We start from the raw sequence: 13480 nt of genomic DNA, 5'->3' as shown, positions 1-13480 counted from the left end.
ACTCATTAAGGAAAACAAGATAAGAGTGGAGGGAAAGTTGCTTAAAATATTATGAGATTTTACAAAGTAAAAAAAGTGTAATAGGGGGAAGAAAAACGGCAATGTAACAGGAAGCGAAATGTCTTAAAATACCCAAGAAGATTTGCCACTGCCGAGCTTTCAACTCCACCACCTCAACCAGTCTTCAACCCCCAGCCCCACAACTAATCTTCAACCCCAGAAACACAACCAATCTTCAACCCTCGAAAGCACCACAACCAATCTTCAACCCTCAGTACCACAACTAATCTTCAACCCGTCTTTCAACCCCCTGCACCACAACCAATTTTCAACCCTCCAGCACCATTACCAATCTTCAATCCCAGCAACACAACTAATCTTCAACCCTTCAGCACCATAACCAATCTTCAGCCCCCCATCACCACAACCAATCTTCAACCCCCATCACCACCCTCAATCTTTAACCTCCGCACCACAACCTCTCTTCAACCCCCAACACCACAACTATTTTTCAACCTCCAGCACCACAAGCATTTTTTTACTCTCAACACCACAACCAATCTTCAATTCCCAGCATCACAACCAATCCTCAACTCCCAGCATCACAACCAATCTCCAACACCCAGCACCACAACCAACCATCAACACCTAGCATCACCCTAGTCTTCAAACCCCAGCACCACCCCCAGCCACCAGCACTCAGCACCATCTTCCACACATACTCCAGAGTTTTCACTGAGTATCGGGAAAACCAGAGACCCTGAATGGAAGCAAGAAGCAAAAATAGGACCCTTAGGAATGTAAACAAATACCACTCAGAATAGTGTAAAGAAACTCGAATGACTAAAAATCAGAGTCGTAGTACAAACCAATCCGCTAATCCACCATGAAAAATATATTAATGGAGCATCCCATCTTCTCAATTAATCTGTCGTTATGAATACGTTATGGTAACAAACGTACTATTTGCAACGTGCTTATTCATCGGAAAGATGGGTTAGGCGGGTGGCTACATATTGTGATTAGTTAGGACGTTGGATTTTGCACGTTGTTTCGAATCGAGGGCGTGGGACCATGGAAATGTGTTCGTTGGGAGTCATTGTATTAGAGAACCGACAGCTTGAAAGGAGGAGCAACAAAGCTGAAGTTTAGTCACAGACAAACAGCTGGTTTTTACGAAGAGTCACGTAAAACATGTAGTGTACAAACTCAAAATCATACTCAAAATATTGGTGTTCATTAGCTCCAAACAAACGTCAATAAGGCTTGTAATTCTGATGCACCAGAAATGCACTCTCTCGCAACGAGAGAGAGAGAGAGAGAGAGAGAGAGAGAGAGAGAGAGAGAGAGAGAGAGAGAGAGAGAGAGAGAGAGAGAGAGAGAGAGAGAGAGAGAGAGAGAGAGAGAGAGAGAGAGAGAGACAGACAGACAGACAGACAGACAGACAGACAGACAGAGAGAAAGACAGACAGACAGAAAGACAGACAGACAGACAGACTGACAGACAGACAGACAGACAGACAGACAGGCAGACAGACAGACAGACAGACAGACAGACAGACAGACAGACAGATAGACACACAAACAGACAGACAGACATACAGACAGACAGACAGACAGACAGACAGACAGACAGACAGACAGACAGACAGACAGACAGACAGACAGACAGACAGACAGACAGACAGACAGACAGACAGACAGACAGACAGACAGACAGACAGACAGACAGACAGAATGTCATTGAGACCAACTTTACATGTAATGTGAGTGGAAATAACAATAAACATCTGATATATGCAACAACAAAGTAAAAAAGAACTGCTTGCCTAAACTCACTTCTAGAGAATAATAAAGGAAGTTTACAGTAACTCTGCTTATTTCAACGTCATTAAAATAGATCACTAAGTAAAGCGCTCCATCATTCCTTTTACATGTACAGCAGGCTGCTCTGTTCATAGCTTTACTAGACATATTATTCCTTCTTAAACCTTTATTCCATTAAAGGCAACTAAAGTAGTTCTAAGAACTTAAACGTAACACTACTTACAACATCCTTAAAATATCCTATCACATTTGAATCATCTATTTCAACATAGACACCACTTGCAATCCTCTTGTAAACAGGCAATACCACCTGCATCCCAGACAAGCCCCATTCACTCTGTCCTGAAGCAACATTGCACTTACAATGGACATTAAGTTGCACTGAATCCGATATGGCACTCCCTGGCACTGAAGGGTTGCTGGCCTGGCACTTGAGGACTCTCCCATGGTCGGTCTGAGAGGGGACCAACGTCAAGGACCCCGTGGTGATCTCCCCAGGGCTCGACCTCTATAGGGGAGAGAAACAAGAGAGAATGAGAGCTGGGGAGAATGGGGAGAAGGGATGGAGGAGATGAGGGGTGAAGGAGAGGAAACAGAAGTGAATAATATAACAGAAATTGAGAGTCAAAAATCGTATTGTGTTATTCTATAGGGAAAGAGAGGAAAACAAGAAAGAAGAGAAAGGAAGAGAGGAACAGAAGAGGGGAGTAGAGAAGAATGGAAGAGGGAAGTGGGATTTAGGGAGAGGGAGGGTTAAGAGATAAATGAAGAAAGAAAGAGATAATAAGAGTAGCATAGGGTGAATACTGACTTGCTAATACAAATCAAGACAAAAGTATCTGTGTTTTCATAAGTATCTTCAGATATAAACAAACCTGCTGATCAACCAGCAGGTCCGAGGTTGGAATTTTTGCCACTCAGCCTCTGAAGGGTCATTAAGACCAACACAATAGCTCACTGACCAACCAGTAATATACTTTAGTTCTGAACATTGTCTAGAACGAAAGTAAACTCTCATTACATATGTACACGTTGGATATGTTTCTGTTTCCTGTGTTTTAATCTATGTTTAAGGATTACATATGTTTGTAATATGTTTTCACCTGTTGGTGTATATATATATATATATATATATATATATATATATTCGTCCATCGAATAATAATTAATACAAATTATGTACAGTTGGAGCAAGAAAACGGGAAAATGTAGTTCAATAAATCGAGAAAGAAACAAAGTGAAATAAATAACTGATAAAATTTCCTTGATGTAAACAAGGAGAAACGAACCTAAAGATTGGCGATAAATTTGGTAAACAGAGATAAACAATATGCAAAAAACAGATCAAATAAAATCATTAAAGTTTATAAAGTATATTTAAATTTAGTTCAAAACTAGTAGAAACCTTGGAGAGGGAGAGAGGGAGATTAAATGAATATTTCGCGATAAACCCAACATATTTTACAGAGAAAGGACATAACATATTACAGTAAACGAGGTAGCTATGGATAAAAGAAAAACTTAACAGTAAAAAATAGATTAAAAAATGGATTATATTTTTCTATATAGAGAAAGAGAGAGAGAGAGAGAAAGAGAGAGAGAGAGAGAGAGAGAGAGAGAGAGAGAGAGAGAGAGAGAGAGAGAGAGAGAGAGAGAGAGAGAGAGAGAGAGAGAGAGAGAGAGAGAGAGAGAGAGTGCAAATGAGAGAGATAATGAGAGAGAGAAGGAGAGATAGAAAAAGAGTGAGTGAGAAAGCAAGTGAGGGAGAGAGAGAGAGAGAGTGCAAATGAGAGAGAGAATGAGAGAGAGAAGGAGAGATAGAAAAAGAGTGAGTGAGAAAGCAAGTGAGGGAGATAGAGAAAACGGGAATGAGAGAGTTAGAGGAAGAAGAAAAAGAAGTAAGTGAGAAAGAGAGATAAAAGAAGAGTTTGAGTTTCATCCACGAAAAAATCTTTTCAACTTCAGAATCGCCAAAACTTAAAATATTGCCAGGTGTCTGCGTCAGGAGGGGAGAGAGAAAGAGACAAAAAAAAAAAACAGAGTACAAAATCTCTGTTACAGACATAAATACATTCACGACCAAAATGATACAAGGAATCATGGGTGCTTTATTACAGTAAAATAGATAGCTATGGGTAAAAGAAAAACTGAACAGTAAAACATATTAAAAAAAGGATTAAATTTATGGAAGAGAACGTGGGGGAGAGAGAACGAGAGAGAGAGAGAGAGAGAGAGAGAGAGAGAGAGAGAGAGAGAGAGAGAGAGAGAGAGAGAGAGAGAGAGAGAGAGAGAGAGAGAGAGAGAGAGAGAGATAGAGAGAGAGAGAGAGAGATAGACAGACAGAGAGAGAGAGAGGGAGAGAGACAGAGAGAAAGAGAGAGAGAGAGAGATATGGTAGATCGTACCGTATGGGTTCTCGCTCCCTCTACTTCTCCTGTCTCCTCGATCCACTTGATGACGGCTGGGGGCTTGGATCCCAAACTCTCGCAGGTGAAGGTGTAGTGGCGGCCTGATATAAGGGGATCCTCGGGGATTTTGATCCTGACACTCAGTGGTCGTACTGGAAAAGAAGACAGGGTGAGAGAGAATTGAATGAAGTCTAATGAGCTGTGTGGTTGGTGGTAGTGGGGGTGGAGGGAGAGACTTGTTAGATGAGAGGATGAAACGTGAGTGAGTCAGAAATGTGGGGGGAGTCGGGTGAATGGGATTTAAATAGAGTGGTGGGTGACGTGGGAGTGACGGCAAAGAGTAAGGGATGTATTCTGAAGGACAGTCGTGTATGTGAAGAGAGGCGTAGACATGAGTTGGGGAATAAACAAATTAGTAATAAAAGAGAAGGGGAGAAGAATACCGGATGACTGGATGTAGAGTCTGATGTGATTAGTTTATAAAATACGAAGGATAATTGATGCTGAATGAATCGGGCTAAAATGAATGATATAGCTGAATCATCATTACCTCTCATTCTTGTGGGATCCCAGATATTTTAGCTTAAAAACGCTTCTCGTTGTCACATCAAATAGTTTACCTCTCCAAGTATCTGTTTCTTCGTGTGGTTCTCAGTTCTCCCAGTCTAGCTTTCATGATTCAAGTCTCGTAGGATTACGAGTCGTGATCCATTTTTATCAGCGACTGTGGTTGTGTTTTCTTCTAAAGCTATGAATGCCACGTTGTGTCTGTCTTAATCCTGTCTGTTAGTGAAGGTAGTAATTATCTTAAGTCTTCTTTAGATGATTTCAGGACTTAGCGTCCCCGTGGCCCGGTCCACGACCAGACCTCCAAATATTGACTTAAAATGGCTGTTTTTATGGGAAATGACCTGAAGACCGTCGGGACCTCAGCAGGTGACCCCACACGGTGACCATGACTAGGATAGTCAGTAGTGATATATATCAATACTAGCGTTGGTTCTTATATTATCATTATGCTCATTAAGTTGTCTGTAAACTCTCTTCGAAGCTACATTCCTATTTTATAAGCTGAATTACTTCTTCCCCACCCCTTCCTTCCTTGTCTCGCGTTACTCTAAAGTTGTCGTGAAGAAACACAACATTCACCATGGCTCCTGACATTATAGTTTATGTGAGTGAGATTATATATGAGTTTTGTTCATGTGATCCTTCCTGAAATTCACTCGCATTATTTACACTCCCGTCTGTATTTGGTTCACTACTTTGAGGCTCACTTTCTTCCATCAATAATCGCTTACTCTCATCCATGACGTCTATGCCAATAGTGTTGGGGGGTGGTTCCTTGAGCAGGAATATATATATCTATATATATATATATATATATATATATATATATATATATATATATATATATATATATATATATATATATATATATATATATATATATATATATATATATATATATATATACATACATATATATATATATATATATATATATATATATATATATATATGTATATATATATATATATATATATATATATATATATATATATATATATATATATATATATTGTGAATATTGCATGGGGAGTATCAAAAGAAGGACAAGTGGAGTTGGGAAGCGGGAAGGGATCCTTGAGGTTGTTGGGGTGGGGATTGATTGATTGATGAAGATTAAGCCACCCAAGAGGTAGTATGGGCATGAATATCCCGTAATGGGGTGGGAAGTGGAGAGGTTTAAATGTTATGTAGAGTTACAGGGCAGCAAGTTACAGTCCCACTCTGTGGCAGGTAAGTCCACTACGGGCTCACCATAGCCCGTGCTACTTGGAACATATTGTTCCAAGTAGCTGAATCTAAAACAACAACATACATGACAGCGAGGATAAGAAATTTAAAACAAAGGCATCGGATGGGGGTTAGGTTTGGCATGGGATGCACAAGGTCTGTGGAATACGAGAGGGTGATTAGGGGACGACGATTGCAGGATGGTTGGGAGGGAAAGGGATGGATGAAATGGAAGCGATGGATGAAGAGTGACGTAATTGGGGGGAGGGGGAGGAAGGGAACTATGAGGAGAAAGCGCCAAGCCATTACGACAATATAGCACTGGGAAGGCTATATAGGAAAAGGAAGAAATGGGGAAATACAATGGTGGGAGTGGGGGTATGAGATCATTTTGAGTCGGGAAGAACTTGTGCAAGATTGACATGATTTTGGAGGATGATGAGTGGGAGAGGTATTGATGATGCATAATAAGAGAATGGGGGGATGAAGGTTATGGGTGATAGAGTAAGTGGTGGGCGTATGATGAGTATGAGATAAGTACGTGAATAGTTAGGAATGATTGCAGTTGAATTGAAATTCATATTCATCATACCCTTCATCCATCTCATACCTCTTAATCAACGTCTTTCTTCCCGACATTAACTTCAAGGTATCCTTCATAAACATAATTGTATCATTTATCCATACCATTATGCCCTACATCCACTTCAGTTCCATACTTTATCCACCTCATGGCATCCTTCACCCACCTCATTGTATTCTTCATGCACTTCATTGTACCTACCATTCCCTTCCTTATATCTTTCATAAGCCTCATTATACCCTGCGTCCACATCATCATACCGTCAATCAGCACCTCCTCCATCAACCACAGCATGATTGATTCCTAAACACTCCAGTGCTCTAAACTCTTGGTTTTTCAGGTCATAACCTCGACCATTATAACCCCTGCCAGCAACTCACAGCATGAGAGTGCTTAGCCTCATCGTCCGTTCCTGCATGAATGTGTCACAGGTGAATCATATGATCCCCAAGAATAGACCTAAAGTGACCTTTTCACCACCAAGCTTTCGACTCAACAACTGTTTTCACTATTCTACTATCATGTTACCTATTAGACTTATACCTCATTAACTCTCCCATCTAACCATCAACTCACAATTCATGTCTATGGTGATCTCCTCCATCAACTTCTGTTGATTATTATTTTGTGCCTGGCAGGTGTAGGACTTGAGGTGATGGGCGCGGGTTACTTCCGCTATTTTGAGGTCAGAGCGAACGTGACCTTCTCTTGTGACCTCGAAGTTTCGTTCCTCAAGCACTCTTTCAGACCACCAGGTCACAGAGGGGGGCGGCCGACCTGAGGGGAGAGAGAGGGAGGCACGGATTAGAAGGGGAGACCTGAGGAAAAGTAACGGTAGCTTGAATTAGAGGCCAGGAAGGGGAGAGATTATATTCATAGTCTGGGTTACTCTGTGAGGTTAAATTGTGGGGTTAGTAAGGGCAACCTAATGGGGTAACCTAATGGAATGTAGCTAGAATGGGTGACATGAGTGGGTAATGGGAGGGAATAATCTCATTCACTAGTAATGGTACATTGCAGTGGTGTGGTGGAGGCAGACTTTCAGTTTCATATGTAGATGTGATAGAGACCAATTGGCTCATGAACCTTTACAGCAGTTGATTGGCGGTTGAGAGGCGAGACTAACGTGCCGAAGCTCAGCCCCCGCGAGCACAATTAGATGAGCATAATTAGGTGAATCACCAGTATTAGTACTTTGAAATCACTACCACCGGCACCATCACACGCATTAACACAAGTTCCCATAACAAAATCACAACCTAAACCACCATCAACGCAACCTCCATTACCAGCACAACCACCTACAATTCAATACAATAATATAAAGGATAAGATGCCCATTAGGGCGAGCCTTAAAGTTGGGACAGCTGAAGAGAAGTCAGTGAGAGGAAACGCAGAAGTAGTAGAGAAAGGAACCAGGGCTTGACCCAGCTGCGTGTCTTTATTCGATGTTGAAACAACCCCACAACTATCAACTCCCTGAGTTGTGCAGAAAAGACGGCAGTAGCAGTGCATCTTCATTCTATGTGGTCTCCAGAACCACCACCACCACCACCCTCACCATCATCACAACCACCATTACCACCTCATTTCCCCACCCCATTTCACGACAGGAGCTACCCTTCAGGGTCTATCAGTATCGTATATTGGCAGGGTGAGTCGTCAAATGAAATTAGTGGAAGCCATGTTTATCCAGTGTACGGGTTATATCACCAGAGTTTCGTAAACATCACCTAGGAGTGAGAGACAAAAAGGATATGACAACCAATCCTCCTGTTTAGATTATAATTTTTGTATCTATGTGGGCCATAGTGAATACATAGACTTCATGGACAATTAGATGCTGGAATTTGTAACTATTCACTTTATAGACTCCGAAAAAATAAAGCTAAAATCCAAACTTATATAATATAAATACACACACACACACACTTACACACACACACACACACACACACACACACACACACACACACACACACACACACACACACACACACACTTACACACACACACACACACACACACAAACACACACACACACACACACACACACACACACACACACACACACACACACACACACACACACACACACACACACACACACACACACACACACACACACATATATATATATATAAATATGTATATATATATATAAATATATATATATATATATATATAAATATATATATATATATATATATATATATATATATATATATATATATATATATATATATTATATATATATATATATATATATATATATATATATATATATATATATATATATATATATATATATATATATATATATATATATATATATATAAAAGTTTGTGAGGGTACCACCTCTGGTGCCAATGTGGGGACCCATAGCCTCGGAGAAGAGGATATATATATATATATATATATATATATATATATATATATATATATATATATATATATATATATATATATATATATGTCGTACCTAGTAGCCAGAACGCACTTCTCAGCCTACTATGCAAGGCCCGTTTTGCCTAATAAGCCAAGTTTTCCTGAATTAATATATTTTCTCTAATTTTTTTCTTATGAAATGATAAATCTACCCATTTCATTATATCTGAGGGCATTTTTTTTATTGGAGTTAAAATTAACGTAGATATATGACCGAACCTAACCAACCCTACCTAACCTAACCTAACCTATCATTATAGGTTAGGTTGGGTTAGGTAGCCGAAAAAGTTAGGTTAGGTTAGGTTAGGTAGGTTAGGTAGTCGAAAAACAATTAATTCATGAAAACTTGGCTTATTAGGCAAATCGGGCCTTGCATAGTAGGCTGAGAAGTGAGTTCTGGCTACTAGGTACGACATATATATATATATAAATATATATAAGAGTGTGTCTCAACCATCAATCAACAGGTGTACAAGTTCCTGAGCCTATTGGGCTCTGGAACTGGTATGTGTGTGTGTGTGTGTGTGTGTGTGTGTGTGTGTGTGTGTGTGTGTGTGTGTGTGTGTGTGTGTGTGTGTGTGTGTGTGTGTGTGTGTGTGTGTGTGTATGCACTATATTTGACCTCAGATCAATGCGTTCTCTTAAAATAATGTCGTTTTTCAGTCGTATGCTCGCTGTGGCTAAAAATGGACGTAATTTGAAATTAAATCATCTCACTAAAATACCTATCCTTTTACAAATTACGTCTGAATTTGGCGGTATGCCCGTATGGCCGAATATGGACGTAATTTCAGAAAAAAATTAAAATAATTTTTGGATAATTTTTTCTTAACAGTAAGTTAAGGGTCCTCTGGTAGGTTAGGAGGGCAAGAAATTCTCCTAAAGTTTCAAAACGTCATGAAAAGCGAAAGAGCGAAAAGCATACGAGCGAAAAGCGACGTTATCTTTAAGAGGACGGGTTGGTATTAGGCCTAGGAAGGTTAATTATTGGTTACGTTAAGTTTTCTATGCAACAGCAATACAAAAACTTTTCCGGTCTGTCCAAATTGAATAGTACCAATGTTTACTCTCTTAAAGTCTTTTACGTTAATATATGTTCGATGGACCTCGTCGTTACTATAAGTACTGCCTAAACATTAGGATGGGCTGGGATATGGAAAGTCCTCAGTAAATAACCCAGTCATAAAGAAAACGTTAATGACCTTAGAGGATCGTATGAATGAGGAGCAAACACTGGCAGTTACCATAGAAGAACCTAATGAAAGCATCGATGAACTAGTGAGAGGCAATGCAAACATACAAAAATATGTGGAAGAAAGAGAGAGAAAAGGGGGGAAGTGATAAGAAAACTTAAAGAAGTGGTACCTTTTCTTGAAAGGCAATTTCAATAAATGCAGGACAAAGAAGAAAAAAAGAATGAGATCATTGAAAACCTAGAGGTGTAACTTGATCTCTAGGACTGTTGCATTTGGGAGTCTTAAACTCCCCATTGCAATTAGAAGAGCTGGTGGAAAGAAATCTTAAAAGGGATTCAAGTATGAATAGGTTATAGAGACGAATACAAATGATGGAAAGGGAATTCAACAAAGGAAATGAGTACGATAACAGAGGAGAGAATTCAACGTGGATAATGTAACAGATTTTTGGAGTAAGGTCAGTTAAAACCTTTGCTGAAGCAGGAAAATAGTCAGAGGAAAAGAAAATAAGGCAACAGTGTTACTCTGTAAAAACTCCTCATATTGAGAAGTACAAAGAAAGAGTTTGAGAGGGAAGAGTTATTGTAATATACAACCAATCAGAGCCAGAGAGAGACACGTGGTAAATAAGAAGAGAGAAAGACCAATCTGAAATAACAGAAACTCAGGCTGGAGAAGCAACAATGTAAGTGGAATATTTCTATATATAAATGCTGGGGATCCTAGGTACATTTCAGAGTTAAAGAAAGAGACCAGTCAAGTAATTTTTCTTAAAAGCAATCCATTTAAATATTTACTGATAGAAAATAATTATTTGAGGGATGAGGAAATGTACCTTGCAGTATTTATTAGACAGAAAATATTTAAGGAGGATAGGGAGATAGCAAAGCGAATCAGGAAAAAAAATAAGAAATGCAAGGAGCCCAGAAAATAGCATTGACATTATACAGGAGGAAGCAAATCTTATGGCAGAGAGCATTTTATTGTAAAAAATAGGGGGACTAACCAGCTTAATATAGCAACGGAGTGACATTTCCTATAGAGGGAAATAGTAAAACTGCCTTGCTTAATGAGGTACCCAAACAAGTGAGCTCGCACGAGTGACTAGATCATCAAACTCCGTCTTCCCCTATCAGACACAGCAACGCAATCACATGAACAAATACGCTTTGGGGGACGCAAATGCAGCCCAGTTATAATGAGCAGCATAAACGTATTGTGCACAAATGTAGATGAAGTTATCAATAACAAAGTAGAGTTATATTTTAATGGAACAGGCACAACAAGTCAAATAGCCGGGGCATTAATAGCTCGACCTCAGTCCTCCGTTGATGGTGACAGGTACGTAAGACCCCCACCACCATCACCACAACCATCACCACTACAAACACCAACAACCACACCATCACCTACACCATCCAGCACACGCGAGCCGTCACCATGACCTGCCTTGTGTGACATGATTTGGGTGGGCAAAATTAGCTTCAATATTAACCCTACTCACCCCTCCCCCCTCTGTCCTTTGACTCTGTTCCACCCTATCAACCCCCCCTTTCACATTTATCCCCATCCTTCTCCCTCCCTATCTCTTTATACCCCTCCCAATTCCTTGAAGACACGGGACCTGTGGGAAGTAATGAGGCTGAAGGTGGAGATGTTCCTCGCCGGAAAATGAGGTCCCAATCAAGGAGAAATGACGTTAGAAGTTAAGAGTGCCCTGTGATGGGTGGTGATGGTGATGGTGGTGGTGCTCTTGGTGGTGGTGGTGGTGGTGCTGGTAGTGGTGATGGTGGAGGTGGAGATGATGGTAGTGGTGCTGGTAGTTGTATTGAAAATGCTGGTTACTGTAGTGGTAGTGATGAAGTTTGTGATGATGGCAGTGGAGGTGGAAGTGGTTGTTGTGATGCCAGCGGTGGTGGAATTGGCTTTGGTGATGGTGACAGAGGTGGCAGAGGTGATGCCAAAGTCGTGGGGAGGATAGTGGCGGTGGTAATCATGACGGTGAAAGAGAAAGAGAGATACCACCAGCACTAGTGGTGGTAGTGCTGGTGCTTGTTATGCTGGTAAAGTGATAGTGGTGGTAGAATTGGTGGTAGTTGTGAAGGTGTCACTCTTCATTAATGACACAGCTGTGTCACTAATCATGATTGTGGATGTGGGTATGAGGATTATATTGATTCTTGTAGTAATCTACTGAATAGATATTGATGCTGGTAGTAATATGTTGAATATATGTTGATGCTGGTAGTAATATGTTGATTATTCCCAGGAACGTCGAAGTAAACTCTCGTAGAGGAATTGTCAGACACAAATTTTTTGTTTATCTCTAAGGTAGGACACAGATGTCATTGTTTGGTCAATATGTAAGGTAAACAAAGCGGCATTTTCATTAATTAAGGAGTTACTAAGAGGTGAGTGTTCGGTTATGAAGTAAGAAGTGGTATTGATTGTTCTGTTGTTAATTAAGGGTAGTGGAAATATTTGTTCTGTGCCAGCAGGATTGGGAAAGTGATTGTTCTGAGGATATAGGAACGAAAGTGGAATAATTATAGTTTGGGAAAGGTTTTGCATGCTGACTGTTGTGTGGGAAGGGTTATGGGTGCTTAACTGGTCTTTAGGAAGGGTCTTGGGTGAAGATCGTTCAGTGGGGAAGTTGTTTTAGTGCGCTGATTGTTGTGTGTGAGTCGTCTTGGGCCAATGGCTGTGGCGGAGAGGGTATGGGTGGCGGATTGCTTGTTACCAAACGAAGCTAATAGTGTAAATTATTCCAAGCGTCGGGAAGCTGAGAATGCTGTTGTGTATCTCGTTGGAGAGAAAGATTGGAGTGACAAATATTCTATACAGGAGAGATACATAAAACTGTGTTTCGTAATTAATGGAATAGAAGCTCAGTCTATTCTATACTGAGAAAGGAGAATGAAGGGATAGACTAACTAATTGGTGACGGGATGGACTTGTTTATGATATATGTATATTACAACAAATAGCTTTGAATGTGATAATTATTCATACGAATTGGAGATACATATCTGCTGATTGTTCAAAGGGGAAATTGAAAGTTTGGATTGCAACAAAAGGCAGAAGGAGGACAACGACGTCTCCTCGTTGATCCGTTAAGGGTGCTTAGATGTGCTGAATGTACCGTGAGGCGAGATGGAAGGGTAGACGGAGGAAGCTCATTGTTCTTGGAAGTTATGGAATGGTTTGTAAGCTTTCGA

The 13480-nt window shown here is 40.2% G+C and overlaps 1 protein-coding gene across 1 annotated transcript in view; it reads right to left on the bottom strand.

Moving 5' to 3' along the window:
- LOC123747421 (nephrin-like) overlaps positions 1 to 13480 on the bottom strand; it is a 1012097-nt gene that overhangs the window by 158901 nt on the left and 839716 nt on the right. Inside the window, 3 exon segments of the mRNA XM_069321823.1 lie at positions 2191 to 2335; positions 4233 to 4387; positions 7195 to 7395. Coding sequence (XP_069177924.1) covers positions 2191 to 2335; positions 4233 to 4387; positions 7195 to 7395 — 501 coding nt within the window.

Source organism: Procambarus clarkii, chromosome 10 (assembly GCF_040958095.1).
Source record: "Procambarus clarkii isolate CNS0578487 chromosome 10, FALCON_Pclarkii_2.0, whole genome shotgun sequence".
NCBI lineage: Eukaryota > Metazoa > Arthropoda > Malacostraca > Decapoda > Cambaridae > Procambarus > Procambarus clarkii.
Note: the sequence above shows the minus strand (reverse complement) of the source record. Positions and strands in the feature narration are given on the sequence as shown.